At 44.0% G+C, this 19780-nt stretch overlaps 1 protein-coding gene across 1 annotated transcript in view; it reads left to right on the top strand.

Annotated features, from left to right (window-relative positions):
• LOC138471899 (ficolin-1-like) overlaps positions 1 to 19780 on the top strand; it is a 499560-nt gene that overhangs the window by 180422 nt on the left and 299358 nt on the right. The window contains exon 8 of the mRNA XM_069609760.1: positions 19355 to 19484. Coding sequence (XP_069465861.1) covers positions 19355 to 19484 — 130 coding nt within the window. The remainder of the gene's footprint in view (positions 1 to 19354; positions 19485 to 19780) is intronic.

Genomic DNA, 19780 nt, shown 5'->3' with positions numbered 1-19780 from the left:
ATCCTCAAAACCATTTCATGATCCACATAATTGCCAATGGCACCGCTGTCGACGTAAGCTTCAATTGCATGTAATCGATCCGGATTATCAGGGCTAATGAGGACCATAGGTATCACGAAATGTGAGGTCACGGAACTGGTTTTCACACTCGGCAAGAGGACCTCTATTCTTGTCGGGCGAGGTCGTTTCCCTGCTCAGAGTTTGTAACTTTGGTAACTGCAGCTCGTACTGCCTTCTTGGCAGGTTTCACCGGACAGTCTCGAAGAAAGTGCCCTGAGTTTCCGCAATAGAGGCATAATTGCAACTGTTTTCTCCTTTCCCGCTCCTTTTGTGTTAGAGGACCTTTCAGGCCCCCTATTTGCATGGGTTCCCCGGAGTCTACTCCTTTGGAAGGAGTTGGCGGTTTGGAAAATACTCGATCATCAAACTTGGAACGATCGGCCTTCCTGTTCTGCAGTCTGTGATCTATTTGAACGACTAAGTCTATATAGTCCGAACAATCTTGTGGGGGATTCACTACTTGGGCTAACACATCTTTGAGCTCTCCACGTAGACCTCTATAAAACAGCGTAATCCTTTTGTCCTCAGGCCATTGAGTTTCCACTATCAGTCTGTTGAAAGACGCAATAGAAGCCAAAAGGTCTTGATTACCTTGTCGCAACGAAAGAAGCTCATTGTCCAAGGCCTGCCCCTGTGAATGTCTTGCGAACAGTTTTTCCATACTGAGCTGAAAAGCTTGAAAATCATGGAGGACCGGATCATCTTGATTTACTAGAGGGATCGACCAGTCTGCCGCATTGCCACTAAGGTACGAAAGCACGAAAGCTACTTTAGCTTGATCAGTTGGAAAGGCTGCTGGCCGGCATAAGAAATGCAACCGGCACTGATTGATAAATACTGCAAACCTCTTTGGGTCACCGGAAAATCGTTCGGGCGGAGCCAGAGGTACATTCCCAGGTAGGTTGATCTGCACTGGATTCATAGAGGATGTAGAAGGAAGATTTCCCCCAGATGCGGGTAACGGGGTCTGTCCGGCTTGTGACTGTAGCAATTGTCTAGCGAGATCATCTGTTCGCTCCTTGGAAATAATCAGTTCCCTTCTTAGAGCGTTCGTTTCCTGACGGGCTGCATGCACTTCTGCCCTTAGTTCCCCAAGTAACTGGGCTAGCTGGTCGGTATCCGAGGTTTCCATAGCGCCTGGACGGGAGTTTTGCGGTAGGCTTTGCGTTCTGTAACGCTCACCTGATTCCCGTAGAGGCGCCGGTCTTGACTGGGCGTATACCGTATCTTCAAAGGTGATGTGTAACACACGGCTGGCTCTTTGGGCTGGACCTCTGTGCACTGTATGTCTGACTCGAAGGGTAAGATGTCTGCAGATAGAAAATATGGGATTAATAAACTGGGTTATTGAATGTCTCTCTCTTCTTCCCTTTCTCTTCTCCTGTAGCACCCCAAAGGTTAACGCTCTCACCTTAGGTAAGTGAACGCCGTGCTCTCCATCTGCCTCGGGGCAGGGTGCTGTAACCAGTTTCTTCACTGGATATGGGGAGCAGGCCTCTTGACTTCAGAGGACTGCTGTCCGTCGTTTACTGCACGAACGGTAAGTTTCGAGTAATTCTAATGTCTTTAAAAGTCTTTAGTAATGATGTCTCTTGTTTTGCAGGGTTCCGGCGATGGCGGATGACGGGCTGAAGTGAGTTGAAGATGGAGCCCGTGTGATGAATAGAAGCGCCTGGAAGCACGTAAGTAAGCGCTTGTTGCCTGCTTCACGATGCGCTCTAACTGTCTTTTTATTTTGCAGGTACAAGTTCGGAGCGGCTGCAGGGTGCCGGAATACCCACTGGGTTAGATGTGGAAAGGAGTAATGGCACGTGAGTATTAAAGTTCCCCAATGTCTTTAAACGCACCTTGTTTTGTCTTTCAGATGCGGATGCAGCGCCGAAGGCCTCCGGAGCGTGCGAAGAGTAGGTAAGCCTTTGTCTTTCAGATGCCGGAATGCAGCGCGAGGCGTTGGTGACAGCCGATGGACCAGGTAAGTGAAGCGCTGTCACTGAAGACCGTAATGCTAACCTGTTCTTTCTTGTCTTTATAGGTGTTGCTGAAGACTGGATTCAGGATGGTAAGCCTTTTTCCTTAGGCCCAGGATCAGATGCAGAAGACACGATGAGCGTTCTGCTGCAGAGGATGCAGAATAACGCAAAGCAAGATTCATCCATCGGGTGTGGTTTAAATAGCCTCCTGTAGTGCTTAGGTGTCTCCTTCCACAGCCACGCCTAGGTAAGAAAAGAGTTCCTGCTTTCCAGAAGAGTTCCAGTGTTCTGAACCTAGTGAGTGGCTCCTGCCCCACCCAACAGGAAAAGTAGTTCCAAACAGAAGAGGATCAGAGGCTCAACTGGCAGGCAAGTAAGCAGCATGGTCTGCTGCAGGTAAGTCCACCCAAGCATTATGAGCCCGGCGCTTCCAGCGCTGGGACTGGGCATATTTATGAGCCTGGTGCCACTGGCGCCAGGACTGGGTCCAAAAGGTCCCAATTGGGACTGGTTAACACTCGGAACCTGGGTTATGGATCTGCTTCCAAGGGAGTTGGGAAAACCCTGACCTTTTGGAAGCAGAGATCATGACACTCACCCTTTTAGTTTTAGCAACTTGGTGGCGCCAAAGTCGCCCAAAGGGAGGCAAATGTTGTTTGTTTGGATACTTGGCAAGTGGCGTGCAAACAGGGGTGGACTGGGAACCAAAAGTGCCCCATAAATATTTTTCAAAGTGGCCCCATGGTGCATCGTGGTAGGAGGCCCAACCCCTCCAAGTAGTGTTTGGTGTGTTCTCTTACAAGAATATTTGGAAAACATGTATCCCTACATAGCATTACACGTGTAGTTAAACACAAGTAACTGATAAATAATATTTGTTAAGAGCAAGGAATAACACACTGCAACTTTCATATCAAATACTCTACTTCAAAGGAATGTAGGGGATGAGGAGGAATGGGAGAAAAGGGGTTGGGAGCCTGGGAGAGGCTAGCAGGTAGTAGAAATACCCGGTACCCACACAGAAGAGGCCCGTGGTGCAGAGGCCAACTGTGAAATCTCCAGACTTCCCTTAAGGACAGTCCACCACTGCATGCAAATGACAGGGCATTCTTTGTGTATGTGCCTGATGATCACACGCCTTATGTTGACTGCGGTGTGCGTTCTACCCCTACCCACTTGACAACAGGACATGGGCAGTGGGAGATAGGTGGTGCTTTTAGGACATTGAGGCATGGGGCTCGGGTCTTCTGTCCCCCACTGCATACTGGGGCCACATAATCTGGCAGCAGCCACACTGCCACATATGTCTGTTGCCTCTACTCTTTCCATACTGCACCATCATCCCTGCTACCAGTAGTGCATCGTCCATCTTGCCTTCCTTCCCACTGTCAATAATGGGAGTGGCCCAGAGGACAAAAGAAAGCACCAGAAAGCCAGGCTTCAGTGCTCAAGTTCTCCCCAGCCCTGCCCTTCTCCATGCTCCTGCTGGAAATGGCAGTGAGAGAGTGGAGAGACTTCTCACTTCTGCAGTGGCTGGCTCCACTTTATTGTTGGGTCGTGGAAGGGGAATTCACCAGTACTTTAGGGGAGCCAGGCACGGAAGTGTCAGTAAGGAGAGGAACGGGTCAATAAATGTATACACCTGAGCATATTTTGGTAATGGGGCGACTACCTAGCTGATGGCAAATCATGGCAATAGGGAAAGTACCTGGGTAGTAGGCGACACTCCTTGCCAACGGGCCAATTTCCTGAACAGTTGAATGCATGCACAAGCAATGTGATGACTTTCTAGGCATATAATGAAAAGTCCTACCAATGCAGGAGGGTCCTGAACAACTGATAGTAATCATTGGCAATGGGGCAAATACCTAATCATTTGATCGCAATTTTGGCAAGAGTGCAGGTAGCTAGGCACCTAATGTCAATCCTTCCCAGTAGGGCAAGTAGATAGGTACTTTATTGCAATGTTTATCAAAGGGGAAATATCCCGGTAACTGTATTGCATTCTTTGTGACCGCAACCCGTTTCCATGTATTTGAAGGCTCGCATTGGTCATTGACCAAGTTCCTAGGCATTTCATGGCAGTCCTTGATGGCAATAGGCTTAGTACCTAGGCAGATGTTGGCAACCCTTGGAAATGGTACCGGTTCATTGGAAAGTGTAGGCAATACTTGGCAAAAGAGCAAGTACCCGGACAGTAAATATCAGTCAATGGCAATGGGGAGAATATCTGGCATTAGATGCAATCATTGGAAGCGGGCAGGTGTCTTGGCAGTTGATGGCAAAACATGTATACGGGCCAAGCTCCTCGACAATTGTCAGTCATTACGAAAGGGGCACGTATCTGCGCATTTGTTTACAATGCTTATCAACGGAGTAAATAGTTTAGCAGTTTCTCGCAATGGGGAAAAATATCGATTTCATAGTAACCCTAGGCAATGGGGCACGTAACTTAACTGTTGCTTGGAACCCAAACCAGTGGGGCCAATATCTAGACAGTTAATTCCAATTCTTGGCAAAGTACTATGTTCCTGTAGCAATCCTTCCCAATGGGGTTGGGGCAGGTTCCTGGACCATTCTTTAGCAATGGGGAAAGTACGTAAGCAGTTAATGGTAATCCATGGAAACGGGGGCCATTATCTAGACAAAAGATGGTAACTCTTGGAAAAGAGGCAAGAGTCTGGTAAATTGACTTAAATCATGGCAATACAGCAAGTTCTAGTATCTTTGATGCCAGTCCATGGCAGTGTGGCAATTACAAGTCAGCTGGTGGCAATCCTTGGCCATTGTATCGGTTCCCAACTATTTAATGGCAATCCCTTTAAATGGTGCAAGTATCTTGGCATTAATAGAAATCATTTGCACTGGAATAGGTACCTGGGCATTAGATGGCAATACTTGACAATGTGACACACACCTGAGCAGGTTATAGCAGCCTTTATCAATATGGAAACTACATGGGCGCATACTGGCAATGCATGGCAATGCATGGCAACAGGGCTTGTAGCTTAGCAGTTGCTTGGAATCTAAAGCAGTGGGGCCCGCAACTAGTCAGTTAATGGCAATTCTTGGCAAAGTACCACATACCTGTAAGCAATCCTTGCCAATGGGCGCATTGGGCCTGGGGCAAGTTCCTGAGCAGTTGTTGGGAATCCTTTAGGAATGGGGCAAGCTCCTGAGCAGCTAATGGCAATCCATGGCAGTGGGGCCATGATCTAGGCCATTCGTGGAAATGAGGCAATATTTTGGGATGCTGATGTCAATTGTTGCAATGTGGCAATTTCTAGTACCTTTGATGTCAGTCCATGGCGGTGTGGTAGGTACAAGTTGGTTAATGGCAAACTCTGGTCATTGAACAAGTTCCCACATATTTGACAGTAATCCATGTACATGGTACACACATCTGGGCAGTAATAGAAATTTGTAGTTGGGTAGGTACCTAAGTATTAGATGACAATCCTTGACAATGGGGCGAGTACCCAAGCATGTATCAATCGGAAACTACCTGGGCAGATATTGAGAATCCTTTTCAATGGGGCATGCACTTGGGCAAATGATTGAAATCAGGGCACATTTCAGGAATTTCATGACAAACTTTGGCAATGGAGCAAGTACTTTACCTGAGCAAATAATGCCAATCTTGGCAATGGGCCAGGAACACAGCCCTTTGATGGAAGTCTCTGGCAAGAGTTGGATAGCTGGACATTTCATGGAAACCTAAGCAGTTGAAGTCAATATTGGCAATGGGACAAACAACTGGGCATTTGATGTCAATCCTTGGCAATGGCACGAGTTTCACTGCATTTGATGCAATCACTGGTAGTGTGGCAGGTACCCAGGCCTTTGACAATGATCCCTGTCTATGGGTCGAGTACCTGAACATTTGATTGCAATCATTAGCATGGGGCAGGCATCTGATTGTTGGACGGTAATAATGGCTTAATGGATGAGTATCTAGCCATTTTATGAGGGTACACCAATGGGGTGAAAACCTGCCATTTGGTGAAAATCTCTTGCACTGAGGCTTTTCCCAAAACCTTTGACACGAATGGGTAAGTGCCTGGGCATTTCATGGCAAACATTGGCAGTGAGGTTAATCACTGCGCATTTCATATCAATCCCTGAACATTGTATTAGTATTTGGGCATTTGAGGGGAGTCCATGGTGATGATGTGAGTGCCTCTGCATTTGATTGTAAACCTTCTTATTGAATACCAAAGCATTTTATGACAATTCCTGGCATATGATGCAAGTACCTGGCTTATGATGTAAGTAGTTGGCATTTCGTGGGACTAAATGGCATTTGGAAAGATGACCTAGCTTTGATGTAACAGGAATGTAACGGAACCCATGCAGATGATCTCTGTACCTGGCCTTTTGATAGGAATGCATGGCACAGATGTAAAGAAAACGGGTATTTCGTGTGAGTTAGTAACTAGGCATATGATAGCAATACCAGAAACGCCAGACAACAATGTCAGTGTACAAATGTCAAAACCTGTCACTTTGCCAATTTTCATAGACCAAGGGATCCACAGAACATTTGAGACTCAAATATGTTGTGACAAAAATTCTTGAAATCAGTTCAAACACTAGTGTTGGAGCAAGAATAACAAGAATGGATATCTGTATATTCATCTATGAAGAACAAACCAGATGAGATTGATATTTGCAAAGTACTCATAATGTACAACAAGGCTGTGGTCCAAAGAACAGGTGCCCTGTACCCCAATAGAATGTCTTCTGGGGTAGACTGCCCTGAAGGAATTGTATAACGTCACTCATAGTCTGGTAGGGTACTCAAGGTCAGGGCCTCTTCTGCAGAGACTGATGGTGTGTGTAGGCCTTTCTGGCCATTGCACACTTGGCCTCCAAATAATAGTTGATTTCTTCCCTATCTGTCCTGAGAATATTTCAGGCTGTAGTCATTATCTTTGTGCCGTCTAGGCAAAGGAGATGATCTATGCTCTGGGCTAATCACCAGCTCATGTAGATCAAAAACCCATGCCAGTCTCCTGCTTCGCATAAGCCTACCAGAGGTCTAAGATGCTCATCATTTTGGTTTGGCTTCACATATCCTCTAGGTGCTTTTCTGGCACTTAGGCTTAATGATCCCAATGGGCACAGGTGGCCCACAAGCAAATCTTATTGATTTTAACTGGTGAATTTGACAGTCCCGCCAGAATTCGAATTATGGCTCCAGGCTATCTATGTCTCTCCAACTCTCACTCCCTCCATCTGTTTCTCTAAAAGCAACTCTTATGTATTTACTGTAGTGGGCTTGCCAGTCCCACTAGAATCCAGAGAAGCTCCAAAGCAGCAATAAAAGAGCACAAGAAATGAGGGGTACCTGCACCAGTAAGAAATCTGATTTATATTCATGGTGAGCTACCAATTTCTGAGCCAAAGACAACAAGCCTCTCAAACAATCTAGGAATTGAATCTTCACTTTCCCCGTGCCCTTGCCCTACAATCTTGTCATTTTCTTATCAGACCTTCAGTCAAGCCTTGGCCTTGTGGATTGACCAGTGCTGGTTACCTATCGTAGACCTTTCCCCTTCTCAAATGGCCTCCTTCTTCCTCTCTCTCGTTCTTTCTATCAACATCCTCCTGCCACAACTCTTCTACTCCTTCCTCCCATATCCCTTCTGGTTTTTCTGCCAATACCACCCTCTTGTTTTTGCTTCCTTCCTCCTCCTCCTTTCTGGTCTTTCCCTCCACTAATCTAATACTTTCCCTGGTTTTCTTCCTCATCCTTTCTAAACTTTGCCTCCTCCAACTCTGCCATCTCCCTGATACTTCCGTCTTGCTCCTTCCAGATCTTGGTCTGACTGTCCTCTCCCTGATTCGTGTCTTTTTATTTTCTGGCTTGCTTCTTACACTTCCTTGCTGCCGGCCACCATTTAAACTCCATCACCATGCATCTTTCATGCTCCTTTTTATGTGCTGGCTTATTATTGGGACCACAAGAGCCTTTGTGGGGTCACCTGGGCCCTGTTGGAGGTGAACCCACTATGATTGGCTGTTGGCCGGCAACTCCTCTTCCTCCCCTGGTGTACTTAGCACCTTGGGTCAGTGTTTCTAAAAGTCTTCATCAAACTCTTTCCTATCTTGCTTCTCAATCTCTGCTATGTTATTCCAGTGTCTCCCTTGGATTGGCTCTAGGGCCTCTTTTATTGCACACAATACAACAGCTCTGTAGAGGTTTTCTTCTTCCCTTGGGTATCTCTGGATTAACACTAGATTGTCATCCTCTTGGATTTGTTCCTGACTGAGTTTCAATGTATAGAATATCACTCTGTTTAACAGAGGCCATCAGTTGAGAAACCTTCTTTCTGATACTGAACTCTCACTCCCTCTGCGAGTGAATCCTTTCCCTACTCTCTTATTTACATGACACTTTGAGATTAGTTTTTTTTTCTCAGAATGTAGCATTCATATGATTTTCCTTCACACTCTAGACGATTTCAATTCACGGGAGTACAGTGGCTGAAATGTTGATTCTCTTCTTTTTGTTAAATGGTTAGGAGTTTCACCTTTATTTCTCACAGGGCAGCACCTGATTCACTTGCCTTCTGGCCCCAGTCTCTTTCACCCCACCTTAGTACATTGATTTAATACTCATTGCCATTAATACCTTCCACTTACGAGTTATCCTCTCTTTCCCACATTCTAGTATGTGCCGTAGCTTCATTCTCACACTGCACTCTTTTACTCCAGCTGAGTAAAGTAGTTCAATGTGTGTTCCTTTGTTTCCTGGATGTTTAGGAATTAGCCTTTCCCTAGCAGAATGTAGCTTCTGGTTCATCTTCAGTCTCCCACTGTACTCCTTCACACCACCAGAGTATAGTGGTTCAATATTCATTTCTTTGTTTCCTTGATGCTTAAGCATATGCCTCTGTTTCTCAGAATATAGTGTCCACTTCAATTTCCTTCTTACATTGGACTCTTTAGCTCCACCGGAGTACAGGGGCTCAAACTTGTATTATCTTCTTTTCTTGACACTTAGGGGTTCACCTCCCACAATGTAGAATCTGATTCACTGTCCTTCTGTCATTAGACTCTTTCATTACACAAGAGTCCACTGAGTCAATATTCATTCCCTTGAATACTTAGGTGCTTGGGGATTAGCCTTCCCACAATGCAGCATCTGATTCACCGTCCTTCTGTCATTAGACTCTTTCATTACACCAGAGTCCACTGAGTCAATATTAATTCCCTTGAATACTTAGGTGCTTGGGGATTAGCCTTCCCTTCCCACAATCCAGCATCTGATTCACCTTCCTTCTCGCACAGGCCTTTTTCACTCCACCGGAGTACCGAGGTTCAATATTCCTTTTATTGTTTCCTTGACACCTAAGGATTTGCCTCTGTAAGCTAGGGTGCAGCATCTTAATCACTTCACTTTTCTTACACTTTCATCTTAATCAGAATTCAGGGTTTCCAGGTCCCGGCTATTAATTTCAAAGCACTTTGGGATCGGTCTTCTGGAATGCAGAATTTTAATTACAGATCTCCGGGAACGTTGTCTCCATCCGTAACTAGAGCTCTCCCTTCTGGAGTTCTCCTGCTTGTCACTGATTGGCATTCCTGTTGTTTGGCTGTCACTTATGTGCTCTTTCATTCATGAATATCCAGCCCTCCTTCTGGCTAAGTCAATTCCCTTATGCTTCTCTAGTTCATAAGCCTCCTTGTTCCCTCAGTTCTTTCACTCTCCCAGATGCTTCGGTCTCATCTCTCGCGAATGGGCTTCCTCTCTGCCTTTAGGTGTTTCAAGCTTGGTCTCCCTCGCACCACTTTGAGGACTTCTGCGTGATTTTGTAAACCTTTGGTGTCTGACACCTTTAAAGACCCACTTGCTCCAGCTTTCCGTTCTGGACATTTGCTTGTGGTTGCCACCATGGTACTCCCTATCCATGCAGCTATGCCAACTTTCTGGTCCCTCAATCCCGACCAAAATTCAACTTCCATCTGTTGGAACCCTACCTGACACCCCTTCCAACTCCACCCGCTTCCACCTGTGACTCTTCTGTAATCCTACTTATGTGCAGTGCTGTGGGTCCCATATGATGGAATGATAAGGGGCTTTCTCTGATCATAATGTTTTACTCCCCATTTTAGCTCTCTATTCTCTTTTGTTCTAGATACCTTGCCTACAGCTCCAATAACTCAACTTCTTGTGCATCTTTAGACTTTTCATTGTTAAAAGTCAATCCACCGTTGTCTAATCTGATCTACATCTCATACAAAATAACATTATCCTCTTCATGTCTGTATGAAAATGTCTATATATTGAAATGTCATCCCGTAATGCTTATGCGCTTTCAAAGACCCTCATTTAAAGTTAGACAGAATACAGTAACCGGTGTAGGTATACAATTATAACAAAATATACAAGATTTTCCCTTATACACAGGGTAAATGCAGTACCATTTGCAGTAATACTGCATCTCTGACTATTCACAGTCTGTTTACCATACATATGTTTTTAGCCAAGTTACAATTGGATACCTTGAAATAAACTTCCCAAAACCTTTTGGCCTACATGTTTGGCTTAATGTGAATGGGATTAATAGATGCAATTTTATATAGGTACCAATATTTTCTACACTGTCAAGGGAAGTGAATAGCTCTAGGTTATGAGCTCCTATGGGACTTTTGCAGCCACAATGATTCCTTATGGGAATTCAAGTCGAACATACTCACCCTTTTGCAGGTCGGCTCGTGCACATTCCTCAGAAATTCATGATTTGATTGAAAAACAGAAATAAAATCCAATGTTTCTTACAGAAACATGGTTTAATCAAGAATCGTCACACTTTTTTCATGAAATTCCGCAATCCGGTTTTTCTCTTCCTCATGCTTGCAGATTTTCACAAATTAACAAAAACATTCAGAGGATGCACTTTTTAATTTGCGTTCACTCTAGAAATGTGCAGGTCATCTCACTCTGAAAGGTGACCTGAGCATTTCAGGGGGGCTTGGCTAGCAGTGGAGGTGGTGGCTGGCTCACTTGAGTGCAGCGTGGTCCTATTAATATATTAAAGGCTCCCAGCCGCCCTACCCCCCATTCCCCAGCATGCTGGGAGCACGTTTCACAGTGCCCTTGAAGTGGCATGTCACTGTGAAATACTACACAAGTTCAAACAAACATTTCTATCCCTGTTTGAAGGATAGAAATGAAAGTAGGACAATAGCGGTTCATACTGTTGATGTTCCCCTTTAAAACAAAAACATCAAAAGGCCAGAAATGATCCTGTCATGCGATATGCATCCCTCTACACCTGTTCAAAACGTTTCGGTGGTCAAGCCCCTCAAAAGCACATATATGCAATGAATGGAAATAATACCAACAATTGACCACCAATAAGATCAACATGTAAAGGTCCATACTACATATCTATATGCAATCATACTAACATTCTTTGCAGATATACTAACAAAATTTAAAATTAATTAAAACAATTAAATATCAGAAAATAATTCACCAAGCAGTAATTTGAAAAAATATGTATAAATCTGTCCACCCTACAATACAATTATTTCAAAGGGGATAAATAGTTATTTCCATGCACCATGCATTAAATAAATAATTTGAAACTACATATATGACGAGTTGGCTAGTTTTTGATTTACAAACTACTAAAACCTCATTCATTAACCTTGGTCTGAGTGAATGAATAAGAGAGACTAACCACTTTCTGCTCATGGTCTTATGGGAGGGGCATACACATAAAATAATGTTTTTCGATTCTAATTGGAAAGTGAAACATTGGCTATTTGCCAAGCTATTAGCTAACCAAGTACACGTAAATTTCTCAGGAGGGAGGATATTTAAATGGAATATAATATAAAAGGAATGTGTCTCTGGATGCTCAGTCCAACTGAAATAAAACCATTCAATGATGTGGGCATCTTCCATTTCATTTGAAATCGTTGCATATGGTGTGAGTGACTAAATGATGGTGTAAACAGGCAAACAGTGGGAGTGGCTGGATCTGGGGGGTGGGCACTTGATGGTACTGCCCTGCATATGATGTAAGTGCCCAGTGTATGATATCAATGCCTGTCATACAATTTCAGGTCTTGGGTGTTTGATGACAATAACTGGCATACATACAATGCGAGTACTCTTCGGTTGGTTGAAATGCCTGGCATATGGTAAGAGTACTTGGGCATTTGACCTCAATACCATTTATATGATTGGTACACCTGGCTAAATAATGGCAATACTGGGAAAATTGTCCCAATAACTGGAATATGATGTGAGTACCTGCCATATGATGTCATCACCCAGCATTTGAAAGCAAAACATAACAGAAGATGTGTGCACATGTGCGTTCATTCATGGCAATACCCAACAAACGAGTTGATAGAAGCACTTAGCATATGATGTGAGTTCCTGGGCATTTACTGTGAATATGTGGTGCATACAACACTGATATTTGGTAGTTGAAGGAAATGGCAAGCATGTGATGTGAGAGTGTGATTAAAGAAATAAATGGAAATTACTTTTTAAATCTGTTTATTGAAATTGTTTTTTAATTTAAGAAACAAAACATAAAACAACAACACAGTAACACACCATTTCAATAACCATAATTCATAAATAAATGGTGACAAAAGACAACCAAACTATGTGCATTCAGCCATTGATTTTGGGACATGTACGTATTATATAGTTTATAGCAAACAATTCCTGGTTAGTAAGAGTCTTGACACAGTTGTGGTGAAGTGGTTGGCATAGACTTTTATTTATAAACAAAAAGGAAAAGAATAGCCTATTTTGCCCTTTTTTACTATGAGGTGTTGCCCTACCTCATTTAAAATACTAAGGACATCGGTAAAGTAAAGTGTCCACCATCCTGTGTCTAAACCTATTTCCGTCCCTTACACTTTCAACTAACTAACAAAAAACTAGATGACTTATTCACCCAGAAGTAGGCCCCTCTCACTGTGAATGTAGGGTTCAAGGCATAGTTCTTGTGCAAATAATATATCATCAAAAGTTCATTGCTTACATTTTCAAACAAAAAGAAACACTGTTCCTCACACTCCTGGGAGGAACCGCTTCCTTGAATCTTGCTACCACCTGAGAACGTAAACGAAATACGGTTCTCCTTCCATCTGGACAGAACCTCTTTCTCCGCTTGAGTTTCTGTATCGTAAAACAAAACACAGTTCTCCCTTCTCCTGGAGAGAACCTTTTTCGTAAGCAATACACTGTTACCCAATCTCCTAGAGGGAGGGGAAACCTGTTCCCAAAGGAAAAACACACACACTTCCCCAATCTCCTGGAGGGACCTTCCTTTTCTGTTCTTTAAACAAAATGAACCTTTCCAGTCTTTCATCAGGTCTGGTTCTCTAACCTTCCAGACTTGACTTCACAACTTTTAGTCCCAAAAAGATGTTTGCTTTGTTTCCGGTTTCCTGTTTTATTTCTCCTTTACTAGTTAGGGTTTCCCCCACTGCTTCTGGGCCCCAGCCCACTTACTGCAGTTCTCTCTGTACTGATGAGGGTTTCAACCCTAGGATATGTTACTGATGGACCTTGCTGATTCCGTTTAGGTCCCAGACCCTGCTGCACGATCGCAGGGCTTCCCTGCTTTCATGTGGCTCCCAGATCCTGTTGTTCTGCTTCTGCTGGATTTCCTCCCCTCCTTTGTCTATTGTCCACTTGGACAGACCTGGTATACTCTTCTGCCAGGCACTATCCCACATAGGCATCTTTCTGATATTGGTATCAGCTTGAGTATCCTCTCTGTTATCCCTTTGTAATCTCTGTGATCTGTTTATCTGTTTTACAAAGTTCTTGTCACTCTGTGAAATACTGCTTTCATCCCCTTGTGCCCTTCTGGATCGATTTGCATAGTTTACAAAGTTTGTATCAAATATAACTCCTCTTGTATTCCCTTGTGTTCTTTGGGATGTGTTTGCGTGGTTTACCAATATCGTAAAAAATATAATGCCAAGTGAATCCCCTTGTGCTCTTCGGGATATGTCTGCATGGTTTACATAGTTCGTATCAAATGTAGTGCCACTTATTTCTTCTTGTGCTCTTCGGGATATGTCTGTGTGGTTTACAAAGTTTGTAACAAATACAATGCCCGTTATATAGCCTTGTGTTCTTTGGGATATGCATGCGTGTGTTTTCAGCTCCGCCAGCTCCCTCCATGCCCTAGCCACCGTTCCAACCCTTTCCCTACCTTTGGGAAGCCACGGGCAGTCTCCAGTCTCTTCGTGTGGTAGAGCAGTGCTTCTCTGCAGTTGCCACACTCCAGGTTCTCCTTCTCTTCGCAGTTCCACAGCTCCGGATTCTCCCTCACGTCTTTGGCTGCCCACACCTTCCTGCTTGTTCTGTTTCTCCCGGTCTTGCTGTTTTCCTTTCTGTCGCTGGCCATGTCCACCTCTCCTGGACCTCACTGGTCGCCACGGCGCTCCGCGTCCCTGCTCTCAGTCTTAGGATCCCCTGCAACGGGACAAGCATCTCATTCCATGTTCCTCCGGAGCTGGTTCAACGAACCATTGAGTCGTTCTTCCAGGTTTACCATTTGGGCTGCCTCACGACAGGTGTTGGTTCTGCGGTGGGCTGGTGCCTCCCTGTTCAATCTTCATCATCTCAGTATTCTCCCTCTTCCTCGTCCCAGTCTTATCAAGGATACCTGCTACTTTACTATAACACATAGTGGTATGGGGGGACCAGATGGACCTGAATAGGGGATGAGATAGGTGGGGACACCAAAGGTGTAAATGGATACTGCATTCTCCCAGGGCCATTGTATCCTGTCCCATAAAGGATTTGCTCCCCATGAGATCAACCCACTGAGTACCACCCCCAGTGGGAATATTTGGTAGCAACCTCACCACCCTGGCCTCACGGAAAGGTGCTTCCCCAATGAAAGCAGTGAGAATACCCTCAGTTCGTCAGAGGGCCATATTTGTTACCATGATTGACATCCATTTTGCCACCACAATAAAATTGATTATGGTGATATTAAATTAGATGTCGCCTCAATTTCATCAACTGCTCTATGTCAAATTGAATATTTTGTAGTCTCCCTCTTGAGGTGTGAGCGCAGGTCACGCTCTGCAGCCACCCCACTTTTTTTTAAATCGCTGATATGTATTGTAGGAGCTATCTTTCCTTTCCACATTTTGGGCTGTAACTGAAATTGACACTGTTTTTAGAGCATCGCTGAATTCCAAGTTTGACCTTAAAGTGGATCATCATGCTGGAGGTAAAACCTCTACTTTAAGACCAAAAATTGGTGGAGTTATCGCAGCAGAATTAGTTTTATGGGAATTCTGTGAAAATCCCCATGGAGTCCTATGGAATCCTCTTTGGGCAGAAATATGTGTCTTTTTATCTGAACCACATACCTGTTACAACTCCCTAGTCTTCATTAATGACATATTTCCACCTCTGCTAATAGCATCCACCTATTGTGGGGAGAAACGCCTCAGACAGGGACTATAACAATAGAGGCCTGCTGTTTATGTGGGTCAGGCATGATGGAAGCGCTGCATTTCATGCTGGGGTGCCTCTTCTATAAGAGCGCTACAAAAAGGAATCTGTCTCACATGCAGAGAAGGCAAATGATCGATGACCGGAAATGTGATGATTTCTTTACCTACTGAGTATTTGCCATCTAAAACCACACTAGGTGGTGCAAGGTTTATGTCAGCCATATGGAAGTAAATGAAAGTCGTAAGCCTTTAATTCCTGCCTTTATAAGGCCATTGACGAAATTATCCCTATACAAGATTGGTAATAGCAGCCTGTCAACCGAGGAGGAACTAAAAATAGAAGCAGCTGAATGGAGAGGTCCCCAGTTTGTAGCTGCTAACAGGTACCCCCTTTATGCACTACGCTCAAGTCTTTAACTTAAACTCAGAATTATAAATGGACTCCATTCATAATCAAATGTTGTGATGTTATACTTTTACCTTTTTATTATTTCATTAAATTACTGTAATGCTATGTCTTGGCATGAAAGGCCAGAGTGGTCAAAAGTGTGTGATACTAATTTTAAATCTAATCCTCTGGTATCTAGCCACTCGTAGAATGTTTCTTTATTGGGAACCACATGTTTTTCTTACCCATTCAGAACCAAATGTGACAACTCCTGCTTACTATGCAATAAAATGCATCATCGATAAGAAAACGGGCTATCCCTGGTGGGGAATAACACCACTTTTTATTTCCTGCAGGCCTCGCTTAAAAGTATTGAGTGATTTTCTTTTCTTCTGAATACCCTGCAGGTAGTCAGAGAAAATTAATCATTAAGTATTGCTGAAGGGAATGCAGCCTATCTTTTGGCTGCCTGAATCTTTGCACCCCTATCCCTACGATTGAGGATTGAAGCCATCATTGCACTGGCAACCTCAGTAGCAGTCTTGCGCCAGGTAATGTATAGGCTCTCTTGATGAAGAAGAATTTCAATAGCATCCCATACCCAGCTTGAATGACTTTATTAATTATTTATTCATTTAAGCAATAAGTCCTGAACTGGGGAATGGGGGGCATTACTGCTTCAGGTAGTGCCCCAGAGCCCATAGTTACAGGCCTGAATGAAACGCAGGGTCGTATTACTATTAGTACCCTGGCACGTTGGACCGGGATACTAATAGATTCTTTGAGAAAGTTGTGAAACACCATTGCCGTATCACAACTGAAAGAAAAAAAGAAAACAAAATGGACGCCATGGAGCAGGGAGAAGGGACCACACATAGTCCCTTCTCCCTTTGCATGACAGCCATTCAAAATTGATGGCCATTGCCAGGTCGGAGACTCGCCGGGAACACAAGTATTCCTGGCACAGAAGGACAGAGAAGCGCAGGTAAGTGGAGAAGGGTGTGGGGGGAGAGGAGATGTTGAAAAGATGGGTGGGGTAGTGGGAAGGGGATGTGGGGGAGCGCACACTTACAGGTGATCCGGTGGGGGAAGATGGCGGCCTCCAGATCTGAGCATTCATCAGAGCGGGGGTATACCGCATAGTAAAGCCTGGGCTCAGAGCCTCCTCATTGGCTGGGAGTCCTAAGCCACGCCCGTCAGGTACTAATATTCCTTTATTGCACTTAAATCGTATGTGAGAATTAGCACTGCTCTGTGTACATAGATGGAATCCAGGGGGTAGACGTTGTTTGTACAGCCGATCCATTTTTCCTCTGGCACACTGCACCTTCGTTACTTTGCAAAAGGCGCAGGCTCACTCCCACAAAACTCTGCACACACATATAACAAAAACACTATTGCACAACACCTCTGCCATAAGAATGAAGCTACCTTTCATTACAAATATTAAAACTGCAGCTACTCACCTAATGTTCTATCCACTTAAACACAGCCCCGCCTATTTAGTTCATAGTATACCTCTTTTCTGCCCATCCACATACCATTCAGACATGGGTGACTAGCAGGGTCTTGGACACGCTCTCCTTGGACACGCTCTCGTAACCTTAACGGCCGAAATGCACGCACGCATAATATCACCTCCCCATTTTCCCATGTTTTGGAGTCTGGTCCCTCCGAGAGCGTTCAACTAACAGCGCGTTGAGACCAAAATTATGTGAAAGGCGCTATACAAGTGAAATTAAATGAAATGATCCACTTCTTTGAGACTTTTTCCCATGCTTGGGCCCTTCTCACCCTGCAGCAACCCTAGTAACAAGTATTGTTCACCCTGAATGCCCTAACAGCTCACCACTTTATTTTATTTATTTGCATGTTCAAAGCGCTCACACAGCCCGTGGGCATCGAGGCGCTGTTACAGTAATTGTTTTTTTTTTGTTGCATAATTGTATTATGCGCTTAAATACCCAGAGGTTTCTAAGCGCGGACCCGGGGATCAAACCTGTGTTGCTTCGTGTCGTCTTGCTTCCAAGGCGAACCCGTTGCCGCTGAGCTATTCTCCCGGGAAAAATGGGGCAGGCCGGAGTTTCAATTATACAGTGATGTTCTTGCTCAGCCTCCACCAGTGCTTGTAGTCGGTTGCAAATACCAAGTTAGCCAAGCAATGTGATCCTCGCATCCGCTTTAGACACCCAGCAGTGTCAGGCACCGTAAAGCATACGAGCAGCCAGACTTCACTGCTTTTGGGTTCTCAGTTGCTTCCCCCGGTTTCCCCCTCAGTTATTATCTGCAATCCTGTGTTTTTTAAACTTTGGTTTATTGAGTTTTTACGTTTAAAAGTTAACAAATGACAATTGACAAAATCAACAACACTGATAGTTTGAACAATTTTGTGTGAAGGTACTCTCTCTGGTTACCATCATGCAGCAACACATATTACCATCACCCTAACTAGTCTGTTCCGCACCATTGGTAGTCATAAATTCACCACTAGATTGTGTTGTACTATCTGTACTACAGGGAGTCAGGCATTGAATTTGTTGGCTAAGAGTTGTGTAGCTATGACTGTGGTTCACCATCGCTTCTGCAGTCGTGTGTTTAGTGGGCTTTGTGTGCTAACCTGTGTAAGTTGTACGCTATTAAACACATAGAGGAGGATCTCCTACAGCCCACGTCTGTGACATTTGCCATTCTGCCATCACCAAAAGCATCTAGAATATAATGTGTAGCAAAACCTGGTAAATTATGTGACAACCTGGGCAGTGATGGAATTCCTTTGCAAATAGTTTGTGTACCTATCATATGACTTCACTACCAAGCATATGATGCTAGTTCCTGTACCTTGTCATTTGATAGGAAGATTTGGTATATAACATAGGTATGTGGCAATTGAAGACTATATCTTGAATGTGATTTGAGTATATGGGCATATAATGATAATATCTGGAATATAATGAAAGTACGTAGAATTTGTTGTCAATACCTTGGATATAATGTGAGAATTTGTGAAAGGAATGCCAACACCTGGAAAACACTGAGCATACCTGAGCATTTGATGACAATACCATGAAAAATAGAAATAATGTCACTTAGCAAAAGGGAAAACTATTAGCTTTACCAAGGTATGTGTTTTTAAAAGTGCTCCATCTATGTGGGCTCCTGCACTACATTAACACCATAAAATGCTGGATAAAACAAGCAAAATATGGGGCATTTTAGCAGAGTAACACTTATTTTCACAGAGGTCAAGCTTCATAGAGTTTATTTTTCTCACATTTTTCAAATTTCAGTTAAAATCATTATGATTATAATGACGATTTTAAAAAGAAAGTCAGCAGTGGGTGTTAAAGTGAGAGGAGTTCTCTCCCACCCTCCCATCCCCTTAGCTCCTGCTTCCTGCATTGGCTGTTCTCTGGTTCTTGCCAAACCGGATCTATGGTTGCCTTTTATTCCATTGCTGGTTTTCTTGCAGGTCTTCCAGAGACGCTACGATGGGTCTGTCGATTTCTTCCGTGACTGGAACACATACAAAAGAGGCTTTGGGAGCAAGGTGGCAGACTTCTGGTTGGGCAACGACAATCTTTACCGTCTAACGGCAACCGGTAACGTCTTACTCACTTTGAACACCTTTCACTAATCTGTTCCCTCTCTAATCTGTTCATTGTCTTTTGAGTCACTGGTCTAACAGGAGAAAGGGATGCATGGGAATCATTTGGGCGTTGCTTGGTTCATCAATTGCTGCCCCTATGATGCTTCTTGCAACCCCTGAATGCTAACCAATTTCATCTATTCAAAGTAGGACTTTCTAAACCAGCTCAAGTCTGATTAGAATGCATCTAAACAATGAGTATTCAAATTAGTTGCACTGATCTGAATCATTTGGTGCTGAAACTTGAAA

The sequence above is a fragment of the Ambystoma mexicanum genome, chromosome 8, assembly GCF_040938575.1.
Source record: "Ambystoma mexicanum isolate Mex_15411 chromosome 8, UKY_AmexF1_1, whole genome shotgun sequence".
NCBI lineage: Eukaryota > Metazoa > Chordata > Amphibia > Caudata > Ambystomatidae > Ambystoma > Ambystoma mexicanum.
The sequence above is the reverse complement of the archived record's forward strand: the minus strand, read 5'-3'. Positions and strand labels throughout refer to the sequence as shown.